This window comes from Delphinus delphis, chromosome 11, assembly GCF_949987515.2.
Source record: "Delphinus delphis chromosome 11, mDelDel1.2, whole genome shotgun sequence".
Lineage (NCBI taxonomy): Eukaryota > Metazoa > Chordata > Mammalia > Artiodactyla > Delphinidae > Delphinus > Delphinus delphis.
In genome coordinates this window covers 99254769-99280605 of record NC_082693.1, presented here as the reverse complement: position 1 = coordinate 99280605, position 25837 = coordinate 99254769, and the positions used below count along the sequence as shown (strand labels likewise).

The 25837-nt window shown below is 50.3% G+C and overlaps 1 protein-coding gene across 1 annotated transcript in view; it reads right to left on the bottom strand.

The window, feature by feature from the left end:
- The window catches only part of TBC1D22A (TBC1 domain family member 22A), a 314302-nt gene that overhangs the window by 199591 nt on the left and 88874 nt on the right, over positions 1-25837 (bottom strand). The window contains exons 5-7 of the mRNA XM_060025836.1: positions 17092-17162; positions 4893-5021; positions 917-979 (exon numbers count right to left, since the gene is read on the bottom strand). Coding sequence (XP_059881819.1) covers positions 917-979; positions 4893-5021; positions 17092-17162 — 263 coding nt within the window. The remainder of the gene's footprint in view (positions 1-916; positions 980-4892; positions 5022-17091; positions 17163-25837) is intronic.

Genomic DNA, 25837 nt, shown 5'->3' with positions numbered 1-25837 from the left:
GAACAAGCATTTCCCTGAAGGGGGACACAGAAGCACATAAATACACGAAGAGATGCTTACTCCACGCGTGATCAGAGAAAGGAAAGTGAAGGATGCCCACCAGAGACAGAACTTGAGAAGCCTGGCAACACCCAGACCTGGCAGGGGTGTGAGCACCAGGACGGCTGGTCCTCTACAGGGGAGAGAGCTGAATCAGGACAACCCACTGGGGAGCGTCCTGACGTCATCTGGAAAGTTCAACAGGCTGACAGCCAACCTTGCAACAATCTTCCTTCTTCGTAAATGCTCTTGAGAAATCCCTGCCAGGGGGCATCTGCGTAACTGCACGTGCAGCTTCCAGGCAACACTATTCCCAATAGCAAACCACAGAAACAACCCAGATGTCCACCAACAGGAAAAAAGGCAACAGAAAGTGTGGAATATTTAAATAACAACTAGACACAGAGATTAGCCGAATCTAAGAAAATAATGTAGATGAAAAAAGCCAAGTTGCAGAGATCAGACTACACAGAGGAATGATCCGGCTCCAGAACACGGCTTTCCCAGTGTCACGTGACATGTGTTAAAGGCGTGAAGAATCGCAGATACAGGTCAGGAGAGAGGTCATCTCCTGGGGAGGGGCCTGGAGACGAGCGAGAACAGCAGGTGGCTTCCACACTATCAGTCTCACTCGAGTGGGCGTCTCGGTTCTAAACTGGGTGGTGGACTCGGGAGTGTAAACTACATACACAACTCCAACTAAGTTCTTCTGTACACACCAGTACTGCACAATAAAAATAGTTAAAGAACAGTTAGCAATTCCGGTTGGCGATTCTGTCCCCAGGGGCCATCCCCACACCTGCCATGGGGAGAGCCACTAGGACGGTGGGCACCCATCTCCCTCCAAGAAAGGGAACTTCCGGATCCCAGCTCTTACCTCTGTCACTTTGGGTTGAAGTATTAACGCTTCAGGACTCATTCGAGGGATGTCTATGTGGATCTGCAGATGGAGGAGAAAGACACATGTATGTTAAAAGATGCTGAACATCATGACAGGCATTATGATTAGAGAGTGATGCTTAATAACAGCAACGGATTTGCTCCGGGTCTCGCTCTGCTCTCTCTGAGAAGACAGATTCTGTGTCAGGTGTTCTCCCGTGGAGGAGAGGCAGGTTCCGTCTGCCTGGGCCCCCCTCCCCGCCCCCGGTCCTAGCACGACAGGCTTGTTCCACGCTTTCCAGCCCAGTGGCGGCTGCGTGATTAGGAGCAGAGCAGGCCCTCGGCTGTGCAGTAACAGGATCCACAGCAATTAGCAAACACTGATTTCCAGCCTCTGACATGGGGAGCGACTCAAGCACATCAACAGTGTACAAGCGTTCAACTGGGACGGCTCCTTCTTCGAACCCCGGCCACAGTTTTCTCCACTTTACAAAATCCTTGGGGGGCCCAGGGCACTTTTCAGAGGACGCATTTAAAAACCTCTGGTGGAATCAGCCGATCCCCGCCTGACCACCATCTGACATGAGAGTCGTGACAAAGTCCCCCACACCGCGGAGCAGCACAGCTGCGGGTTCAAGACGCGACCAAGTACGGTCGTTCAGGGCTTGAGCTGGCATCCAGGCCGGCCCTCAACGCCCTACACGAGCACCCCACAGCGGCCAACGCTATCACCATCCCCACGCAACCCAGGAAAATGGCCCGAACAGGCCGAGGGAAGACGTGCACATCTTAACGCCGTGGGGAGCCTACGATTCAGGTTCATCCCCCGTCCTTGCCCGTGACCACGAGGGTTCTGAGATCCACAGGGCCTGGGAGTCTCCTCACTCTGCCTCGCCAGCACCGTGGCCTTGGGTCCCTCACCAGGCTCTGGGGCTCAGCATCCTCGCCTATTAGACACCTGCCACGTCCCTCAAAGGGCTACTGGGGAAGATCCAACAGGAAGGTGGACCAACAGCCCCCAGAGCTCCATCAGCTGCACGGCTCTGAGACGTGGGAATCGTTTTTGCACTCACAGGTTCCCGCCTGAGCTCTTCCCTCAGGGGAGAACCTGGAAATCAGCTGCCCATCAGTGGTACCAAGGGAGGGGATGAGATTGCTCAGGGTACGAGCTGGGCCAGGGGCCAGCAGACTGAAGTGCTGAGGGAGCGTGGACGATGAGGCGGCAGGGAGAGTGAGAAGGACAGTTAGAGAGGAGAGGAGGAGGCATCAGAGAAGGCAAGAAATAAGCATTCTCAAGCCCACCGAGCAACGCGGGGAGGAATCTAGCAAGCTGAGGGAAGGAGGCCTGGACGGGGAGGACAGGAGGGAACATTCCAGGCTGGTGGGGTCGGAAGGCTGCAGCTGGCCACTAGCGGGAGCCCTGAACCTTCTCAGCCTTTGACCAGGGCGTCCCCTAGGGTCGCCCTCAGAGCACTGATCACATGCCATCAGAGTCACGTGGGCACGCGTCTGTCCCCGGCACGCCGAGGGCCAGCACGGCCCACATGACAGAAGAGCTGCCCGTCGTGCGTTCGCTGGGGGACGGGATGGTGCACACCAGCAGCGGCTCTGTGTGCCCCGCCCCCCATACAGGACTGAGCCGGTCGGGCGGCCACGAAGTCTGCAGAACCCGCAGAGCGGGGAGGACACACAGATGAACCTTTAGCTCTGACCGACTCTGTGTGCTGTGGATGGGACATCTTCACCCAAAGAGTAAACACAGAACTCAAATGAACAGAGGACAGAAAAAGGACAGGGAAGCAGACAGGGGACCCTGGCCCCCTGCGGCCTCCCAGTGCTGTGGGAAGGCCAGGCCACACCCCTCGGGGCAGACGGCCGGCTAAGGTCAGTTCATGGGTCAAACACCATGAGCGGGCAGCGGGGAGAGACCAGGGTGCCCAAGCCCCAAACCCAGGCTGGCTCCACCTTGAGCTAAACAGAGCGCCTGAAACGGCCGCGCCAGGACGGCTCAGGGCCCACCTCCAAGAGGCGTGTGTGCGCAGCACAAAGCGAGCAGGCCCACGGGAGACACTGCCCCAGCTTCCACTGCTCAATTATAGTAATGGAGGAACGTGTGGGGGACTCACAGTAACACAGGAGCTTTTTATTACCTGTCACAGTAATGAATAAAGATATATGCAACCCATTTTTAATTAACTTTCCCTCAAGAAATTCATAATAGAATGCAGCCTGGTAAATCTTGCTGATAGACGCTCGTGCCATCCTTTGGGCGTCTTTTTTTGGAATAAAAACCAGCAAAGTGACTTCCCTGGTGGCGGAGCAGTTAAGAAACCACCTGCCAATGCAGGGGACACAGGTTCGAGCCCTGGTCCGGGAAGATCCCACATGCTGCGGACCAACTAAGCCCGTGCACCACAACTACTGAGCCTGCGCTCTAGAGCCCGTGAGCCACAACTACTGAGCCTGCGTGCCACAACTACTGAAGCCCACGCGCCTAGAGCCCATGCTCCACAACAACAGAAGCCACCGCAACGAGAAGCCCGCACACCGAACGAAGAGTAGCCCCCGCTCGCCGCAACTAGAGAAAGCCCGAGCGCAGCAACAAAGACCCAACGCAGCCAAAAGTAAATAAATAAATTAAAAAAAAAAAAACCACACACAGCAAAAATACATGCAACACAATACCAAATGTACCCATTCCCTAAAACCAGTGAAGTGGAAAAACAAACCAGGTAAGCTAGTATTTCCCTAATCCAATCCAAATGCGATCTGTATCACAAATCAGTTTCCCAGAGTGATGGGTGGCAGCACCGTGTGGCCTGGGAGCCACCCGGGTGGGAGACAGAGGACAAGCCCCAGTGTGGGCCGCAGGGGCCAGACGCAGAGAAGGCCCCGCCCTGGGAGGTGACGGAAGCGGGTCCCCGGCCCCATCTCCCCCCGCCCCCAAACGAGTCACTCTTCCTGCAGAGCTGCCACGTGTCTGTGTGGGGAAGATGCCTTTCAGCAATCCATTTAACTTAAAGAACCTGTGGTCAGCAATCAGCGCTAAGGCCTGTCTTGGACCTTTTGACAGCGCTACACCAAACTGACAAGGAGATGTGGGTATCCCACATCTGAGGGGGAAAAATTCGGCAACTCTCATCCACCTAGAGGTCGGGTTTCCAAGAGGAAATACTCCATACTGACACGCATCAGGGAAATCAGAAGTTCATGTCAGGATACGAGGCAGTGCTACCCATTCCTAACCACCAAAAGGTGGTTCAACTGCAGCACAAACCATTCTGAATTCTCACAAGTTACAAAGACGAGAATTATAAAGGCTTCGAGGGATTCTAACAGCAAATTCTGGATACACCATGAACCATAAATCAATTTTAAGTATCTTTCCCATCATGCACACAGTCAACTGACTATTCAAGAAGCCATAATTATACCCATTTTGTAGTAAACTGAACAGCAGACTGATAAGCTGGCTGCACCTCTGCCACGGACTGAACTGTGTGTCCCCAGAACCAAGCCGAGCAGCACGGCTCCCCTCGACCTACATCACGTCCCTGACAGCAGCAGAGGACAGCGCCCACGGGGCCCAGGGGACTCACACGTCTGACCCGACCCAGACAAATGTGTGCTCCTGACCTTCTGGTGAGACGGCCGCTCGCTGAGTCACAAGACACCCTCCACCCAGGGCGGGGCGGGGGTCGGCGGGGAGGATCTCGGTGCACGGCGAGGGGTCTGGGCTACCTGTTCTGTGGCTCCAATTAAGAGCCCCCTTCCCACTTCTGCAGAAGGAACTGGAGATGCGCAAGGTGCTAGCATCAGCGGGAATTCACCATTATTTGCTTTCAAGTTTATTTCTTTACTAGAAAATAAAGATCTGTGACCCAATCAGGAACTTACCAGATAAACCATTTCCTCCAAGAAGGCAGACGTCACCGAGTGGCTCAAGTGACAAGAAAAAGAAGAAGTATCCCCACCTGTCTGTATGTGTCCTGGTGAACTTCATCCGTCCTAGAATCATAATAGTGATCAATAAAAGCAAAATATTCTTTCTGTTTTCTTTGGAGCGTGGCTGGTCTTCGGTCTACGTTGGCAGGAAGGTAACCCTGTGTGAGAAAAAACAAACAAGAAAAGTACATACGGTTAATGGTAATTCCTGGAGTCTCTGTGAGAAAGAAGTCTGTAATCAAAAGGCTCACATCTTTTTTTTTTTTTTTTTTTTTTTTTTGCGGTACGCGGGCCTCTCACTGTTGTGGCCTCTCCCGTCGCGGAGCACAGGCTCCGGACGCGCAGGCTCAGCGGCCATGGCTCACGGGCCCAGCTGCTCCGCAGTACGTGGGATCCTCCCAGACCGGGGCGCGAACCCGCGTCCCCTGCATCGGCAGGCGGACTCTCAAGCACTGCGCCACCAGGGAAGCCCCAAAGGCTCACATCTTAAACGAGCCTGGCGCTCTGAAATCTGACACAGAGGGGAGGACAAATGAGTTGTGAAGAAAGAGACACAAAGAAAAGCAGTGAGCTGAGCCCCATGGAAGTATCACCCCCAACCGCACTCCATGGGGTCTGGGCTCAGGCGTCTGCAGCCTCCACCGAGGTGATGGAACTCCACCTGCAGCCGTACAGGAGTGGGCCGGAGCCGGCGCAGCAGGCTGGCATTTACCGCGCTCATCTACAGCACAGCTGAGAGATGAAAGCCCCCCTCTCTAAATGCCTTGGACACCACGGAGAGCTCAGAAGCGTGTAGGCCCTACAACTATACATGTGTGTGTGTCCACGTACACACATACGCATGCATATATACACATACACGTGCGTATGCGTGTGTGTGTGTGTGTGTGTACGCACACATATGTGTAAATTCTCACGCACATTTTCTCCTCTCTCCAAAGACTCCTGGGCTCTGGCAGCTGCAGGCCCAATACAGACTCAGAAAGGGTCCGGCAGGCAGCAAAGGGTGGCCGTGAAGAGCCCAGACTCCTGTCTTACATTTTCTACTTTTCAGTCAACATTACCACCACACCAGGGATAAAACAGAAGGTGCCTCTTTTCAGGAAACGGTTCCATGACATCTGACAAAGGGGCACAGCCATGCGACAGCTGCCCCCGTGAAGAATGGAGCAGTGTCATCGCCCCAAAACCGCCCCAGTGCCCTCTGCGGTCCCCTCACCCCCTCTTCCCCACAGGTCGCGGCTGCCGTCCTAGAATCACCCGTAAGTGGAATCATGTGGACCTGTGCCTGGGGGCAAGGTTTCCTTCACTCGGCCTGCTGGCTTCTTTTTAACTGAAGTATAGTTGATTTACAGTGTTGTATTAATTTCTGCTGTACAGCAGTGACTCAGTTATACACCTATAGACACTCTTTTTTTATATTCTTTTCCACTATGGTTTATCCCAGGAGAATGGCTCTAGTTCCCGGTGCTCAACAGTAGGACCTTGTTGTTTATCCATTCTATATGGAATAATCTGCATCTACCAACTCCAAACTCCCAGTCCTTCCCTCCCCACCGCCCCCCTTGGCAACCACAAGTCTGATCTGTATGTCTGTGAGTTTGTTCCTGTTTTGTAGATAAGTTCATTTGTGCCATATTTTAGATTTCAACAGACGAATGGATAAAGAAGATATGGTACATATATGCAATGGAATACTACTCAGCCATAAAAAAGAACGAAATAATGCCACTTGCAGCAACGTGGATAGACCTAGAGATGATCATACTAAGTGAAGTAAGTCGGAAAGGGAAAGACAAATGCCGTATGATAGCCTGCTGTCTTCTGAGATTCTTTCAGGAACCAACAGTGGCCTCCTCTTTCTCCCCAGGTGGAATTTCCAGGGTACGGCTATTTACCAGTTTGTTAAGCCATTCACTCTTTGCTGATCATTTGAGTTGTTTCTAGTTTGGGGTTATTTTAAATAACGCTTGTCCTAAATATTCTTGCACAAGATTTTTATGAATATACAGTTTGATTTCTCCTGGGCAGATACCCAGGAGCAGAGTTACTGGGTCACAATGTAGGTGTATGTTCAGCTTTCTAAGACACTGCCAGATCCTCTCCCAGAAGCATGATACCATTTTCCATCCCAACTAACAATGCCTGAGACTCTCAGACGCTCCACACCCTCCCTGACACTCAGTATTGTCAACCTCTAATATCAGTCGCTCTGTCGAGGGCTTCTAATTTCATTTCCCGAATGATTCATGATGTTGAGCGTCTGTTCACAAACCCTCCTGCCGCTGCTTCTCTTCTCTGGTGAAACGTCTGTTCACATCTTTTGCCCAGTTTTTTAATCAGTTGCTTGTCTTCTTAGTGAGTTTTATGAGTGCTGTATACATTCGAGACGCGAGTCTTTCTGTCAAATATATGCACTGTGGTTATACTCTCCTAGCCTGTGGCTTGCCTTTTTAAGTCTCAAACAACAGAGGTTTCACATTTTCATGAAGTCCAATGGACAAAGTTTTTCTTTTGTATTTAGTGGTCCTTGCGTCCCATGTGAGAAGTGTTTTCTCCTTGCTTTCTTCCTAACGTTTAAAGCCTATCCCTCGAGTGTCCCTTCAGCGTCACCCCCTCCAGAGGCTAGACCTGACCCTCGAAGAGGCTGCTCACGCAGCGCCCCAGCAGCACCTGGCACGAGGCTCTGCAGAGCCAGCCCCTCACTGTGCCAGCCACATGGCAGGCACCCAAGTTTTCACTGAGTGCATTCATGTATGAGTGAAAAATGAACCAATACATCCCCTGCAGTGCTTTCTGCGTTTTAAAGCACTTTCACATCCAAAGTCAACGCCACTGTGCTTACTGCTAAACATCTATGCATCCTTTGTTCAAACAGAGCCCTGAAGAGCCTCTGGGAACTGCGTCTTCCTAGTCTCAACCCATGTGCCACCTGAAGGTGGGTAATCCCCTTCCTTCAGGACAGGTCTTGATGGGCTAATAAGCTAAACAGCTACACCATCCCACCAGCCAGTGACCGGCAGGCTCAGGGGTAAAGGGGGGACCCGATGCAGGCACAAAAGCCAGGCCCGGGGCCTTCTTTGCTGCTGCTTGTGAATCAAAGAGAATGTGCACAGTCTGGAGCTGCAGCAGCCACTCTGTGACCACGAGGGAGAACCACGAGCTGCAGGTCCACCATGAAGAGCTGACTCAAGAAGAGCTGAGCTCAGTCGCCTTGAGATGACATCAACCTAAGTCCAGCCGCGTCTTCTCAGCTATGTGAGCACACGCATCCCCTTTAGTTCTCTAAGGCATCTCCATTAGCATTTGCTCTGTATTACAGATTACACACTCAGGCACATTTGTTTTAGCACATTTGGATCACAGCATTTAAACTTTTTAATAAACTTGTACTGAAACATAACGTGTGTGTGCACGTGCGCTCCCAAAAAGTGTGTGTGAATGATCATAGATTGACCCTGTCTCAGGGCCCTTTGGGAGCCTTCCAACCACTGACCCTTACCTCCTGATCTGGTGTCACAGGTACCTCCCTGACTCCTGACACCTGGATAAATTCTGCCTATTTCTGAACTTTATATACATAGAGTCTTTTTTTTTCTTTTTTTGGCTCGTTGCTTAAACTCAGCATTATGTTTGAAAAATTCATTCATTTTGTAACACAAAAACAGTAGTTAATTTTCACTGTTGTGGGACTTCCCTGGTGGTCCACTGGTAAAGAATCCGCCTTCCAATGCAGGGGACGCGGGTTCGATCCCTGATCGGGGAACTAAGATCCCATATGTCACGGGGCAACTAAGCCCACGTGCCACAACTATTGAGCCTGCATGCCTCAACTAGAGAGAGAAAACCCGCATGCCACAACTACAGAGAAGCCGGCACACCGCAACGAAGATCCCACGTGCCGCAACTAAGACCTGACATAGCCAAAAATAAAAAAACAATTTTCACTGTTGCATAATATCTCCATGTACAAAATCCGTCTGTTAACAGACATCTGGGTTGCTACCAGGTTTTTGGGATAAACACTCTTGTACCTGCCTTTTATAATGCACGATGCGCATCTTGTTAAGTATACACCTGGGAACAGAACTGCTAGGTGGGCATACCTCTGACAGGTTTTGCTAAAGAATCTTCCAAAGCGATTACACTCCCATTCGAAGCGCATGGGAACGCCCACTGCCCTACATCCTTACCAACACTTGGTATCAGACATCTTTTCATTTTGGCCATCCCGATGGGTTCACGGAGGTAGCTATCAGAATGTAGTTTTCACCTGCATCTCCAGTGGATTGAAGGATGCCGTGTACGTCATCTGAGTGCAGCCCCTTTCCCTCCCCTGTCAGGTGGTCCCCCTCTCTCCTCCTGATGCATAAGCACCTGCCACATGTAGGCTGACGTGAGCCCTTTGCAAGCATCTCCTGCTCGTCCCCATGGTTTGCCTTTTCTCCCTACTAGGGATGTCTCTGGATGAAGAGAAGTTCCTGACTTTAACGAAGCCCAATTTACTTTTAATGACTAGTCCTTTTGAAGGAAATTTCCTCTCCAACATTCCGTGCTTATGTATCTCAACTTCAAATCATGACCGTATTACCGCTGTCACGTCGTATTGTTCCACTGCAGGAGTCGGCAAATGCCAGCCCACTGCCCATGTCTATACACAGAACTTTGGCAGCACACAGCCACGCCCGTTTGCTCACGTGTATGGCTGCACGCAACCGAGGTAGAGCTGAGTGGTCGGAAAGAGACCATGTGACCCACTGAAACACATGCTGAAATACTTGCTCTGCAGCCCTTTACAGAAAAAGCTTGCCAACCCCTGCTCTAAAACCACTGATCCCCAAGGCTGCATAGCCTTCCACCATATATATTTCTTTATACGGATTTCTATTTAACCTTTCCTCGATTTCTGAACGTTTTGACAACTTCCAATTGTCCAGTATTCTACAATACGTGGCCGTGAGCAGTAATATTTCTACAAGTGCATTGTTAGCTCCAAGGGATACGGGCTACATTTAAGGCTCCTGATGCCTTTTTTTCCAAGTGACGCTGCCAGGAGGTGTAGCAATTTACATCCCAGCAGCCTGGGCACAAGGTGTCACCTGCCCTCCACCTTCCCCAACAGCGAGGAGAAGCCCCCATGGAGAACACCTGCCCTCACACGGCTTCAACTGATTACCGTTGGTCGGAAAGGGGCCCATTCCCAGAGCAGCAGGTCCATCTGACAATACATGAGAGTCAGATATGAGCGGCCCTACTACCGAGGAAAGGAGTGGCCGCGGTTCCCACCTGCCTCTATTTTCTGGTCAAGTGAGGCATGTGTGTTCCAAAGAGCAGACCGCCTCACGGAATTACACCAGCGCCAAAAACAGACAGGAGCCCCGCAGTGTGGACGGAAGTGCCGGGCCCGCCCGCAGAGCCTCCACGTGCCAGCCGGCAAAGCTGAGCGGCTCAGGACGCGGCCTCTGCAGCCAGCACCACCTGCAACATGCCGGCCTGGGGGGCCCCGCACAGAGCCCCCTTCCTGCTGGGCTCCCAGCCCTGCCCCCCGAGGGAAGTCACAGCTTCAGAGAATCCGTGTGGGCCCAGGGGCGTCGGCCACGCCCAGGCTGGCCTCACTGCCATGTCAAGGCTCTGTCGCCTCCTGGAGAGTAACGATTTCCGGGGTTTACTTCTTTTTCTTCGTCCTAAAGCTGCCACAGTCACGGGTGACCGTGTAGCTCTTCACCAGGCGGCACACAGACCTGCCTCGAACCCTCGCCGGCGCACACAGGCCACACCAACCCTGTTCCCAGGTGAGGAAGCGGGCCCCAGAGGCACGCGGACCTGGTGGGGGACTGAAGGCAAAGCCGGCCCACCTGAGGCCCCACCTGCTCGGGGCCACCTGGCTTCGTTCACAGCAGCAGGGACCGAGTCCCCCGCCACCACGTTGCCACACACACACGTCCCCTGACAGCACCGGGATGCAGGGATGCTGCGGCGGCCGGCTGCCGGTGGACCAGGCCCTGCTTCTCTCCCCACCCGTCAGGCCATCCCCACACGCCTGCCAGCGCTGCTGTGGAAAAGAAGGACCGGACCGCCCAGCACCGCGCCCCAGGGCCCCTGCCCCCTCTCAGTGTGCTCGCGCCTGCCCTCCCGCCCGCCCGGCCCAGCCCTCCCCAGCTCGCAGCCGGGGGACACTCTCCCCTCCCCTTCCCTCACTCACCCTGGCTCGTGGCCCCTCTGAGTTCGCTGCTCCCGCTGCCCGGGGCCCTTCTCCTCTGCATCAGGGTCAGCAAACTACCACCCACAGGCCACGTCCAGCCCACAGGATACTCTGTCGGTAAAATGTTATGGGAACTCGGCTGTGCACCTTCGTGTACAGGAGGATCTTTCAGCTCCGAGGACAGGCCGCAGCGCGGACGGCAGGAGCCACGGCGCCTGGAACGGAACCTGCCAGGCCTGATGAAGCCGCCCGCCCTCCTCCTGCCCCTCTGCAGGGCCAGCTCCCACACGCTCGGTCTGGGCTCCAGGCTCGGGCGCTGCCTTGGCCCTTCCACAGGAGCGGCCCCTCCTCTCGGCATCGGGGCCGAGGACGCTGCTAGTTTCTGCTGCTTACCCTCAACGTCCAAGCACGGCTCCAGGCAGCGGGGCCGCCTGGTCTGCACCGCGTCCCGAGGGCCCACGCGCTGCTGGAGTTGGTACATCCCTCTCCAAAGAACCCAGGAACCTGGACGCGCTGCCCCAGACCCTGCGTGGCCACGTCCCTCCCCCCCACCCAAGTGCCTGCTCACAGGTGTCGCCCCGGCCGCCGACCTCACCCTCAGGATCCCCCCTACTTTTTGCTCGCGTTCTGTTCTGTAGCACTCAGCTCCTTGGAAGATACTGCGAAGTTGACTTGTTGCGCTTACTGCTTGTGTCATCCCACGAGAACGCCAGCTCCACCGGGGCAGGAACCGTCACCCCTTTTGTTCACAGACAGCCCCCAAGGGCTCAGGATACTGTCTGTACACAACAGACGCTCCATAGATACTTGGTGGATGAACAAATGATGTCAACAGATGTGCAAGGACACCGTCACGCCCAAGGAGCGCCCCCGCCCTGGGGGCTGGGGAGGACGTGTCTAAGCTAATTGATGAGAAGTAGGGCTGTGCTGGCCCAGTACTGCTCTGGGTTGGGTTTGGTGATGCAGGAGAGGATGGAGGTAGAGAGGGACAGACACAGACGCCCTGAGAAAGGTGACGGAGCCGCATGGAGCACACAGGGCAGCATGTCCTGGCTGGCCCTGGGCAAGCCCGAAACAGCCTGGCACAGGAGAGGCATGGACGTGTGTGCCAGGCCAGGGCAGTGGGGCCAGCCCGGTGTCAGCCGGGGTCAGGGTGGACAGCCTTATGCAGATCACCTGCAGTGCCACCAAAGGATTCTTAGTGAATGTGAACGAGTACCCAGAAATTCTCGCCACCCCCAAACGTTAACTAACATACCAAAACAGAACTCCTAAAAGGCAAGGGTATCAAAACGGGGACACGGGCAATAAAAAACCCCACACATATTCCTGACGTTCCCGTTCCTAAAGGAAAACACACATATGCAAGTTGAGGCCCCCAGGTAATTAAGCAAGACTGGAAATTATGCAAATGAAATATATTCAAGTATGCACTGAATTTTAAATTACAGAAAACTTAATTGCTGTATTAGCATGCTATAAAAACACTAATCATAAATGTAAAACAATGCATGCATATACTTATATCAAAATTGTCCCGGTGACACAAACATCAAATCGCTCCCTCCTGCTGGGTTCACGTGCAAACTCACCTCAATATATTGAAAGAAGGAAAGATGATACCAGAGTTTCACTGATCATTTCTAACCATACTACTGACTAGCATAAATGTCAAGTGTTTACTTTGTTTCTGTTCAATGTTTCTGAAATAGTTTTTGTTTTTTGTTTTTTTTGTGTGGTACGCGGGCCTCTCACTGTTGTGGCCTCTCCCGTTGCGGATGGAGCACAGGCTCCGGACGCGCAGGCTCAGCAGCCATGGCTCACGGGCCCAGCCGCTCTGCGGCATGTGGGATCTTCCCGGGCCGGGTCACGAACCCGTGTCCCCTGCATCAGCAGGCGGACTCTCAACCGCTGCACCACCAGGGAAGCCCCTGAGATGGTTATTTTTAAGAGTCAAAAATATGATTTTCTACAGCACTAATTTTTTAAAAAACTTTTATTTGATATTGGAGTATAGTTGATTAACAATGCTGTGTTAGTTTCAGGTGTACAGCAAAGTGATTCAGTTATACATATACATGTATCCATTCTTTTTCAAGTGCTTTTCCCATTTAGGTTATTACAGAATATTGAGCAGAATTCCCTGTGCTATACAGCAGGTCCTGTCTGGTTATCTGTTTTAAATAAATCAGTGTCTACAGGATTAATTTTTAAAAGTTACTGCACGGCTTGGATGGAATTTCAATGTCAACCAGCGTCAGTGGTGGTTTAATGGAAAGTTCTAGAGCATGTGTTAGCTCTCCATAAGTGACCAGAGCCAAGTTTCCCATCTTTCTTCATTAAAGCAGCATTTCCTACTCATCAGTTAAGAACAGTACTCGTCCACGAGCCACCAGGATGGTGTTAACGACAAATCTTGAACGTGTCAGGAAAGTCATTTGTTAGCCAGGTCTTGAACTAGATTCATATTCAAGTTCAGCTGCGGTTGGTGGTCTTTCTAAACTGGACAGAGCGTAAATTCTTCCCGATCCTGGGTTCAACTCTTGATCCTGGACACCGAGGGGACTGGGACACCCACCTCCGCCCCGGCAGCTGAGCCCCGGACCGCACGACCTGGCTGAGTCAGGCCCAGTCGCTCCCCCGCCCAGCACCTCCACCCACGTGCGCTGCCCTCAGCGTCCTGTCTGCCAGCGGGCTCGGGGGTGCCCTGCCCTGTCCCACGTGGCGCCAGAGTGTCCTGGAGCAGCAGTCACCAACCCTGGGCCTGCCTGAGAACCCCTAGGGAACCCAGATAGCAGCATTTCCCAAGCTGCCCAGGCGACACGAATGTGGACCCAGAATGGAAAGCCACAAAAGGTCAAGAGGTGACCTGAAACCGCCACGTCCCTGCTGCCCAGCCTGGGGTGGGCGCTCAGCAGACCCCGTGTCACAGCGAGCCGGAGTCGGTACCAAGCCTGACACCTCAGTCCACCCAAGGCTCGGATCTGTTTCATGGGCCCAAACCTCAGGATCTGCGAGAGCTTCCCTCCCAGGAGAGAGGAGTGTCAGGCTGGGTGAGACCCTCAGAGACAGAGAACGACCGAGAGGCAGCCCTGACTGCAGAGACCCCTCCTCCACACACAGCCCGCCCCCGCGGCCTAGGCGCCCGCAGGGTTCTCTCCCCGCCGTCCCCGTGACGCCCTTGGGCCTGGCGCTTGCACAGGGCCCAGCTGAGGGCAGACCCACGAGAAACATCTGCTGGACCAGGGCTGCGTGAGGGGCAGGGTTCACTGAGCGCCTGCGCTTCCTGCCACGGCCTGCCACGGGACACGTGCTGAGGCTGACGGCCGGGGAGCACCCGAGGCATGAGCGGAAGCCTCAGAAACAAGCCCCTGGGTCCGGTTTACAGGACAGGAGGCGACCGCGCCCACGGTCCACCTCCTTCCGCCTGTCCGCACCCGGGTCTGACCAACACCCCTCAACCCGCTGGGTTCCCTGCCCCCGGGTGCCCAGAGCCCCCTCCCTGCCCCCGTGGCTGCACCACGTGCGGCCCAGGAGCCCTGTAGGCTGGGGTGTCACCACTGCTCGCCCGCACAGGCCTGGACTGTCAGTGAGCACAGTTCCAAAGCGCCCACCCTGGCTTTCTCCTCAACTGCCCGAGCCCCACCCACACCTGCAGCCCTGGACCCCCTCTCCCCCTCCTGTTCTCCCTGCCCCAGCTCTAACCCCCTTCCAAGGGGCACAGACCACCGCTTCCAGAGGAATCTCTCGCACATGCTCGGTCTGGCACACGGCAAGCACTCGATAAATGTTTGCAAAACAAGTGAAAAAGCAAAGAAAGAGAGCGGGAGATAGCGCACTGGGGACATGGGCTCCTGGGAAGATGGGCTCCTTTCCGTGCAGTGAGATCCAGCTCCGTCCTGGGGGCAGCAGAGGAAGGCAGGGACTCCACCCTGTTCCGCAGACCCCGTGAGGGATGGGACGTGGTCGTTTTCCCTTCCCTGCTACCTCCTGGCATCACACACAGTGCCTGAGACACGGAAAACGCTCGATAAATACTGATCAAATGAACGGATAAGCCAACCAATGGCCCCTGCAAGAGGCTCCTGGCTTCACCAGAAACGCAGCCCCCCAGCCCCCCACTTCAAGCCTTCAGGGTGTGGCCCCTGAGCGCCGGCCTCCCCTGGTTCCAGCTCCCCGTGCCTCCCCATCCCCTCCCTCGCCCAAGGGCTCAGCCTGCTGGTTCCTGGGGAGCTGGCTCACCTCGGCCTTGACTCCTGCTGGCCCTGCCTCTGCTGCGTGCCCCAGGCCACGTGACTCCTCATCTCCCTCTCCGGAGGAGCCCTGACACCCCCTTCGAGATGCCACAGAAGCATCCCACCTTCTCCAAGAAGCCCTGTCTGGCACTGCGTGAGTCTGCACTGCCCTGGAACGGCCCCCTCTTTCTTGGTGCCCCCACTTTGGAAGGACAGGGTCTGCTCATTGACCCCAACGCCCTTTTTTTTTTTTTTTAACTCAGCCGTCAACGCAAGCCTAAGAGAGTCAGAACTGCCCCACTCATCTCTGTCCTATCCCCCCCACCTCTCACCCACCGCCACCACATGCAGACCCTGGGAGTGAAGGCCTCCCCCCAGTACGTGTGCCCTCGGCACTTACGCTGCTGCCCTCCTCTCGCCCACAGTGCCCGCCTGCATCCCACACATCCCACAGTCTGTGGTCCCCAGAGCAAACCCTGCTGCACCCCTGACCAAACCCAAGCACCCCAACCCACTGTGGTGGACTAGTGTCTAATTCCCCTCTGCTTCCGGGCAAAGGGCCCCTGTAATCAGTGGTGGTTAAGTGAATAAATGTGCGTGAGCAGGCTGGACTTTCTGTCACCTGCATCCGCAGCACTCCTGGTCACAGGCTCTCCCCACCTCCCCCCATCCCTTCAGATCAGCCAAGTGGAGCCTGTGCTATCTCCTCTTCTGCCCCTCTGTCCACTGAGTCCCAGCTGGCCCTTCTTCCAGGTCAATCACTGGGCAGCACATGAGGGGACCTAAACCATGACCCGCAGAGGCTGAGAACGAAAGGAAAGAGGACAGGACAACGTAATTCACGGAGGACTTTCCACCAGGTGCAGCACACCCTTAACAAAGACAAAACCGCAACAGAGGCTCTTAAAGGTATTTTCATCCAAACTTCCTGTAACGTATCTTAGAGGACATTTGGAAAACTGGATACAAACGCTTAAAATAAAAAGCACCAAACAACAAAAACATAAGCAATTGCAGTAGGTCTAATTTTAATTGCAAGAGAATATTTAGTCAATAAATATTCACCATTCAGAGCTGCATCTGCAATTAGGATTACGAGGTACTAAGCTGCAAATTTATCAAGACTCATTAGCGAGAAAGAGTCTTAAATACTGAAAGTCAGACGCAATTTAGAGTAAACTCTTAGGGGTCCTTAGTAACTTAGCTCCAAAAATAATACAAAAAGCAAAGGGGAAGAAAGCTGTCAATAAACTATTCTGAAATTCTCAGCAGGGCCAAGCTCGCTTCTGACACGGACTCAGGTGAAGCACCAGCACCCGAGCTTCCCCAGAAGCCTCCACGACCGGCAGCTCAGCACTAGGGGCGAGCAAGCCACAACTCCAGCCTCCATCACACAGACACAAACTGTTTCTAATGTCGTGGTTACTAACATTTAAAAAAAAATCCTCAAACATATTTCCCTGTTTGGACCCTCAGAGTTGAAATAATTTTCTATGCTGGAACTTTTCTATACCACAGGTTTGGAAATACCACAAAGATTTAAAAACCAATAAAATCAGAGAAAAAGAATACAGCTGTCATAAATTATGACTTATCCTCATTTTCTGCCAGCCTTGTCAAACCAAGCTTGAAATTAAGCAAAGGATGGGAAATGCCATCTTGGCCCCGGCAAAGGCCCAGATCACCGCGGCACAGACAGGGCACGTGACAGGGCCGGGAGCCTGGCCAGGCCAGGGGAGCCTGTCCTCGCGGGAGGAAGAGGCGCGGGCAGGTAGGCCCGGGGGGACTCACCGAGAGCAGCTTCCACGTGATGGCACGGACGGGCTTCGGGATCCCGGACCAGCTCAACTTCCGCAATTCTTCTGTTGACAGAAAAGAGACAGGAACAGGGTTACAAACAGCAAGCAAACCTTCCACTGTGTGGTAACGTCCTCCACCAGTTACTAGGGGGCAAAGAGCCCCGGACATGAAACCACACTGAACCTAAATGATAAAAATTCCAGATACTGACTGTTCTCAACAGACGAGAGAAGTTTCCACTCTATTCAAGCAAAGCTAAACGTGACCTGTTTACATTTAAATCTTAGCACGTGTTTGCTAAACACACCCCAGTGATCCTGGAGACACCGAGACAGGTGAGGTCCAGAGGACTCGGCTTCCTTCCACCCCTCCTTCCTTCCCACCCTCTTCCTTCCTTCTCTCTCTCTCTCTCACTCCCTCCCCCTCCCAACTTCACATCTTTCTTTCATCCCATGTCACTCTCACCACTTACTGTTTAAGAAGACCTACTGTGAGGTGTTTTTCCCAGGACTGGTTTTGAAAGACATTCCTTCACGGAGATACGCTTGTGTCTACACAGCACTGATAAGGATGTAGCGTATTACACACACCAAGGACAATCAAGTTTAAAGAGTACAAGTCACTGCTGCCCTAACGAACACCTACGGGGGCGGGGGGGGGGGGTCACAGAGGGGCGGGGCTGGCAGGGGCAGAGGAGCCTGGACGAAGGGCAGGATGGGGCACAGCCTGGGCCAGGGGGGGTGGGACAAGGATAAGGGCCCCTGAATTCTGTCTGACCTGGGTCTCCTCCAGTGTCTCCATCACATGCCCTGAATGGCTAGAGAACACATTTCAATTTGTAGATAGATAACACTCAATGCTACAGAAACTGAAGTAATTATTTCTTTCCTTGAAGTTAGGAATCCACCATTAGGTCCTCCACCTAACAGCTCAGAGCTAATGATTAATACTAGGAATAAAAGAAATGATTAAAGAGAAGACTTTGGTAATATAATCAACAAAATACAAAGTCCTGGCATCTAATCTTTTTCCAATTACTAAAGCCTAAGTAAAATAAGCACAGAATAATTGGGCAACGTTACCAGCGATAACCTGCATTTTACGGCAATCTCAGAAAATATCAAATCTTCCCCAGTTCCCTAAGGATATTATGAAAAGCAGGAACACCAATAACGCAATGTTTACCAATCATGTTCCCAGGGCCCCTCTGACTGCATGAGCCTGGCTTTCTGATGATCGTTTATGAAGAAAGCCGAGAGAAATCTCAGTCGTTAATGTTCTCTCTCTTCATGAAAGAAACTCATAAAAATGGTACCTTAAATAGACAGCATGAGACACAGTTCTGACGTGTGAGCTCGGGTGTTTAAAAGAAGCTTTTTCATATATATTATTTGATCCTCCAAACAGCTTGAGTTCATTAGGGCCACAATCCTACAAGGTGAATGAGGAACAGTCTCAGAGAGGTTAGGTGACTTGGCCGTGGCGGCACAGGAACCAAGTGACCTTCACGTCCCGGAGTCCTTCCCCACGATTAACTTCCATTACTAAGAAGGTTTCTTGGAACACAGACAAGATCGAAATCTTAGATCAAAACACAACTGGATATCCAAAGAACAGCAGACACCAGTAGGATTTACTCCAGGAATGAAAGGATGGTTCCGCATCAGGAAATCTTATATTATAACTTTATTATGGTGTTGGAATGAGTGGATGGGAGAAGTAACAGGACTGTTCTGACAGATGTCAGGTGTGGACTTTCACCCTGGGGCCCATTCGCCCCTTCCACCTTTCCGGGAGAATCCTGGTTATGCAAAGTGACCACCCCCGGCAGCCCAGGGGAGGCTGAACCCGCCTGCCTCACTCTAAACTTAGACCGGGTTGGCTGGTTTGGAGCTAAGCCACGCCCTCACCGGTGACTGATCCGGCAATGGGCCTGGGACCCTATGTGAACCACTGAGAAGAGAGAGCAAATTAGCTGGGGGCTTCTGAGAAAGCTCCTCCTGGCTCTTGGGAAATGTGTCGGAGGTAACCCTCTCTTGCCTCCTCTGAATGTTGCTCGGGTCAGAGGTCAGGCTGGGGACTGCGACAGCCACCTAGAATCCAACCAGCCTGAGGACGAAGCCAGCAGAGAGGCCGGCAGCACCAGGAGACAGGCAGGAACCAGGGTTCTGAGTCCAGCAAGACGGGCAGATGCAAGGGACAAAAATCAATAGCTTGTCACCACTGACAAAACAGATAGAAAATTGGGCAGTCACAACCTTAACAAGAAATACACAACACCATATGAAGAAAACTATAGGGGTTTTACTGAAAGACATAAAGAAACAGAGGAAAACACAGCTCAATGACTGACATCAACAAGTATTTAAGGAACACATCCACGGGGCCAGGCACAAGGCCAGCGGTAGGGGAATTACTCAAGTGACCACCACACAGCCCCCAGGAGCAGGGAACTCACCTCCCACTCCAAGGTCATGGCAAATGTAAGATCACGACTGGATAAAGTGCTTAAAAGATAAGGTGAACAGCACAGTGAAGCCCTCAGTGGGAAGGTGTACCCAGTTAGGGAGGTCTCCTTGAGGACATGAGAACCGAACTAAGACCTAGAGACGCGGAGAGATCACCTGAGAGAAGAGGGGGCCCGAAGCGGAATATTCTGGGCCCAGCGAACAGCTTATGCAAAGCCTTGACCACAGTGGAAAAAGGATCAGAGGGGCCAGTGGCCCCAAAGAGCCCACTTAAGGGGCTACTTAGGAAGCCCAAGGCAGAGGTGACGGTGGCTAGGATGGTGACAGTGAGAGAAGGGCAGTGACCAAAGAGAAACTTAGGAGATAAAAACAAGAAGACACAGAAGACTGGATCTAAGACTCAAAATCACAATGCTGTCAACTGTCCATCTTTAAATTCAAAGCAAAGCCAATCCAAATTCCAACAGGATAGACTGCATGTAAGTTTCAGGATAGACGGAAACGTAATTAGCTGACCTGAAGTTCATCTGGAGGAGCAAATGCATAAGAGCAGCCAATAAAATTTCCAGAAAGAATAACGTAAAAGAATTTGCATTAACGGATAAGAAAATGTATACTAGGACTACAGTAATTAAGACATAAGGATTCTACGAGCAAAGCTAAAATGAAGAGAGAGAGAAGTGTAACAGAATAAGTGGTTCACATCAAACCTGTATTTAGTTGTGATAAAAAGAGCATTTCAAATCAAGGGGCCCACCAACTAATGACGTCCCAACAATATAGTATCTATTATCAGAGAAGTAATTTAGAACATATATCTTACCACACAAAAACGTATTTCCAGATGATTAAAGACCCAAAGATGTAAATGCAACATGTGTATAAAGGAATGATTTTTAAAATACAAGAAAATATAAGAGAATATCTTGCTGTCTGTGGGATGGGAAAAAGGTCTTCCGAAGCAAGACACAAATCTCAGAAACTATAAATAAAAAGCTTAACAAATTAACTATATAAAAGTTTAAAATGACTGTACAGTGAAAGAAACTACGTTAAAAAAAAACAAATGACAGATCTGAAAACTACACATGCAACATAAAATATTAAAAGGTTGACATCACTAATATGTAAAGAACACATGAAAAAGTAAGAGTGATCAATCTACAGAAAAACGGAAAATTCACAGGAGACAGAAATGGCTAATAAACGTACAAAACTAGGCACGTAACCTTAATGGTGATCAAAGAACAAACTACATTATTAAAACAAGACACTTGTCAAAAGTTAGAATCTTAAATAATGCCCAATATTGATGAGATTCTGGGTAAACAGCCACTCTCTTATAGTTTGGTAAGAGTGTATATTGATGTAATTTTTTTGTTGGTCAAATTTTAATGGTGTATAATGTTTGAGCAGCAACTTCACTTGAAGAAACCTATTCGACAAGGATGTCTGCAAAGGTACCCAAGGATTATACACAAGGGTGTTAGCATCTGAGTACAATCATAACGGAAAATTAGAAACAAAGTGTCTATTAATAGAGAGATGATTAAAAACCCTGTACATCCCCACTGGACGACAATGTTGCCATGGAAAAGAATGGGTATCGTTTTGTGGGTGGATATAGAATAAACTTCTCTAAATTATGAAAAGAGAACAACAGAGAAGAGAACGTAGCCGCACTGAGTATTTCTGCCAGCACACACAGGAATCGAGAAGCACAGCCAGACTTGGGGAGGGGTTCAGGGAGCGGGCTCAAGGATGCTGAGACCTACCTTTCATTGTCTACCCTGCTGTGTTTCTACAAAGTTCCTGTCCATCTCCACCTTTACCTCCAGCTTTTCAAAATCCACCCAGCCTTCCAGGCCCAGCTCAGCCTCTTCCAGACCTAGGACACCTTCCTGACGACTCCAGCCCTCACTCACTTCCCTCTTCTGTGAGTGCCACCTGGAGCCCAGAGCCCGGAGCCCGCCCACCTTCAGGGCCACGCCAGGAGCATCAGTCTCACCTCCTAGAGGGGGCTTATGAGTTCCTGGAGGTCAGACCCCATGATTCTCCTGCTTGTCTGTCCTGAGGCAGTGCCTTGCGATTGCTTGGCAGTAAGTACTGGAGAGATGCAAGACCAATTCCTCCCTCCAGCCCTTCAGAGGTGTTTCTTTTTTCTTTTTTTTTTTTTGGTGGGGGGGGGCAGGTGTCACATTTTTAATTGAAGTGTAATTTATACACAATAAAAGAATGAATATAGCCCCCCAACAAGACTGAGAACACTCCTCTCACCCTCTTCTAGTACCTCCTTGCCCCCCACTCCGAGCTAACCCCTTTCTGGTATCTATCACCATAGATTAGCTCTGCCTGTCCTTAAAATTCACGTAAATACTACACACGGGATGCCCTCATTTGTGTCCTACCTCTCTGCTCATAATGTGTCTGTCAGAGTCATGCGTGTAGCGGTAGTTCCTTCTTTACAAGCAGGGACAGTACTCTTTGCTATGAATATATCACCACCTGTTTAGGTATCCACCTGCTCACAGATGCCTGGGTTATTTACAAGCTTTCCTCCGTGAAAAAGCTGCTATGCACGTTCCCGTGGGTACCTGCTTTATGGGTGGATGTTTCCAATTCTATCAGGCAAATATGAAGCAGCGGAACTGCTGGGTCACAGGACAGATACACCTTTAACCTTATTTAAAAAAACTGCCATGTGGTTCTCCGAAGTGGTTGAACCATTTTACACTTTCCACCATTAATGCAGGAAAGTTTTCACTGCTCCAGTCCTGGTCAAAATTTAGTGTTACGTCGGTCTTTAATTTTCATCATTCTACTAAATGTTAAATGGTATCTCATTACAGTTTTAATTAGCCATTCTGTGATGAGTAATGATGTTGCACGTTGAACCGATTTTCACGTGCTTTCTGGCCATTTTTATACCTTTTATGAAGTTTATATTGAAATCTTTTACCCATCTTTTTATTGGGTTGCCCATAATAATTTTATTATTGATCCATGGGTCTGTTTCTAATGATTGATTTTTCTTCTGGTTCTAGGTCATATTTTCCTATTTCCTTGCATGCCTGGGTTTTTGTTTTTGTTTTTGAATGCCAGATGTGCCAGTTATCAATTTATTCCCTCTCTGATCATGGAACTGGGTCTTATAAATATTTCTCCTTGGTCAGCTGGCATGCCGCTCTCCTTTTCAGCAGAGGGTGAAGGAAGGACCATCGAGGAGCAAGGGCTGCTCTGGCCCAGGTTCTCCAGGCTCCTGCAGAGGGTGGTCCCCAGCTCCCTTGAGCTCTCGCCTCCCCCGAGCAGGCTTTCTCCCGCACTTAGGCCCTGCGGAGCGTGTTTTCTCCAGCACGCGGGCCCTGAGCACACAGGGTTTCTCCCACGTTCAGCTACTGGCCAGAGCGACTTCCCAGTCCCGGTACCGGCAGCAAGTGATGGCCAGCAACAGCCCACAGCCGACGCCTGCGTGAGCTCTGGTGGTTGTTTGACTGACTGCTTTCTGGGGACTCTTTCCCTGCCTCATGGAATCTCACCCCACCCGTGAGAAGATCAGCACTCGGCCAAGGACTTGGAGGGACGCTGTGCCGACACCTGGGCTCTACGTCTAGCTATTCTCTCCTGTCCAGCACTCTGCTCCACACGCTCTGTCTCGGCCTCTGGGAACCCCCTTTCCTGAGTCCTCAACTCGGCAAGACCGCCAGGTTCAGCTGCGCTGCAGCCTGCAAGCTGCCTCCAGCTGTAAACAGGAGCAAGTGGAAAGCTCGCCTTGCTGTTCCCCTTCGTCAGGGACACAGTCCTGCATCACCTGTTCCACAAGGTCCCAAGGCAGCTATTTCAAGTACTGGGGGCAGTTTTCCAGTTGTTACAACAGGGGAGCAATTCCTTTGACAGCTAGTCCTCCACGGGTTGAAGCAAAAGTCAACTTACTAACATATTTTAAAGACATCTTTGTCTAGTCATCAGGAATATTGGTCTCTAGTTTCTGTTTCTGACAATGCCTTTGTAAGGTTTCAGTATCGGGGCTACGCCACCTTAATATGAGCTGAGACGTGTGTTCTCCTCTCTCTTCTGAAATGAAAGACTTTCTGGAGAATCAGTATTATTTCCTCCTGAGATAGGGTTCACTGGAAAAGCCATCTGACCCTGACACTTTCCTCATGTGAAGGTTTTTTAATTACAAATTTACGTTTTAAACTGATATAAGAGTTTCCAGTTGCCTCTTGCATCTGTTTTGTTAGGCCATGTTTCTCAAGGAATATGTCCATTTCATGTACATTCTTGAATTTATTGGCATAAAGTTGTCATCAGTATCCACTTATTTTTTAGTGTCTGTAGGGTCTGTAGTGATGTTTCCTCTTTCATATCTGACACTGGTAATTCGTGTTTTCTCTCTTTTTCCATTGGTCAAGTCTAACTACAAGTTTTTATTGATCTTTTCAAAAAACAAATTTTAGATTTTCTTGATGCTTGCTCTTGTTTGTACATTTTTCAGTTTACTGATTTCCACCTTTATGTTATTTCCCTTCTTTTATTTTGGTTTTGTTTAATTCCCTCCTCTTTTCCTAGCTTCTTTTTTTTTTCTTCTTTTTTCCTCTTCTCCCCCTTCCTCCCACCCCACCCTCCTCCTAGCTTCTTAAGGTAGAAGCTTTGATCATTGATTTGAACCTTTATTCTTTTCTAACATAGGCATTTAAAGGTATAAACTTCCCTCCAAGCATTGTTTTAGTTGTATCATATACATTTTTATATGTATGGTCATTATCATTCAGTTTGAAACGTTTTCTAATTTTCCCTGTGATTTCTTTGATCCATGAGTTATTTAGAAGTATGTTGATAAATTTCCAAATATTTGGGGATTTCCTGGGTATCACAGTAGACTGCTTTCTAATTTAAGGATTCGGTCAGATGAACTTGGTGTTATTTCAGTCCTTTGAAATTATCACCACCTGTTTGGGCAGCGCATGTGGTCTACTTGGTGAATGTGCCATACGTCCTCGCAAAGAACGTGCATCTTCAGCTGGTGGGTGTGGTATCTACACACCAGGGAGATGCAGCTGGGTGACTCCACTATTCATACTCCCTTTACTGATTTTTATATCTACCTATCCTGTCAATGACTCAGGAAGGGGTGTTAAAATTTCTGCCTACGATTGGAAATTGGTCTATTTCTTTCTTTATTCTTGTCAATGTTTGCTTCATGCGTCATGAAGCTGTGGTATTAGGTACACACACATTTAGGAAAGGTACCTCTACTTAACGAGTTGAAGCTCTTATCGTTATAAAACATCCCTCTTTGTCTTAATAAAACTCTTTGTCTTGATGTTTATTTCTTCTGGTATTATTATAAGCAAATTAGTTTTCTTATGATTAGCGCTTCCCTGGCATATCTTTTTCCACCTTTCATTTCAACTGCCTGAGTCTTAACGTTTAACAGTGTGGTTTTGGCTTTTCTTTCAGCTCTCTGTCCCCATACTTCTTAGAATCAGACTGCAAAATCACTAGCTGTCTAAGACAGAACGCTAAAATGTAAGAAATACTTTAATAAGCAGAAAATGAATGAGAAACAAATAGCATTTTTTCTACAATAGTGCATCTGCTTTCTAAAAAATAAAATTTGGAAACATTTTTATGAAAACACCACCAATATCACAACTCCATACTCATCTGTACTTTGAGTCTTTCCTTCTCAATAAAATTCCCACCTGGGAAATTGACATTGCAAACAGTCCGTGACGAAAGGAAGCAGACAGGTATAGAGCAACAAATGCTAGTTGTGGATTCAATGGACCTGGGGTTCAAGGCCCAGCGTGGCCAACGAGAATCTGTATGACCTTGGTCAGTACTCTTAATCTCTCCTGAGCCCCAGTTTCTTCCTCTAAAACTTACAGCAAGATAAAAATACCTTCCTTGCTTAAATCACAGAATTTCTGTAAGAGACAATACGTGAGAAAGCACTGTGACATACTATACAAAGGCAAGAACGCGATTCTGTTGCGCTTACTGATGTAATTATTTGGCTGGTTGGGCTGTGAACCCAAACCATGCAGCCACTGGGACTCATTCGTTCTAATTGGATGTAAAATATCACATTTGAGACTGAACCAGAAATCTGTCACAAAAGGGTGTACGCAAGGAACTCCTATTATAAGTACCTTTTTTTTTTTTCTGAAAAGCCAGGGATAACAGAAAAATCAACCCATAATTTAAGCTATTTTTTTCTAATACTCATTTCTTTTAAACTGGCTTTAATTCTTATTTTTTAAAAC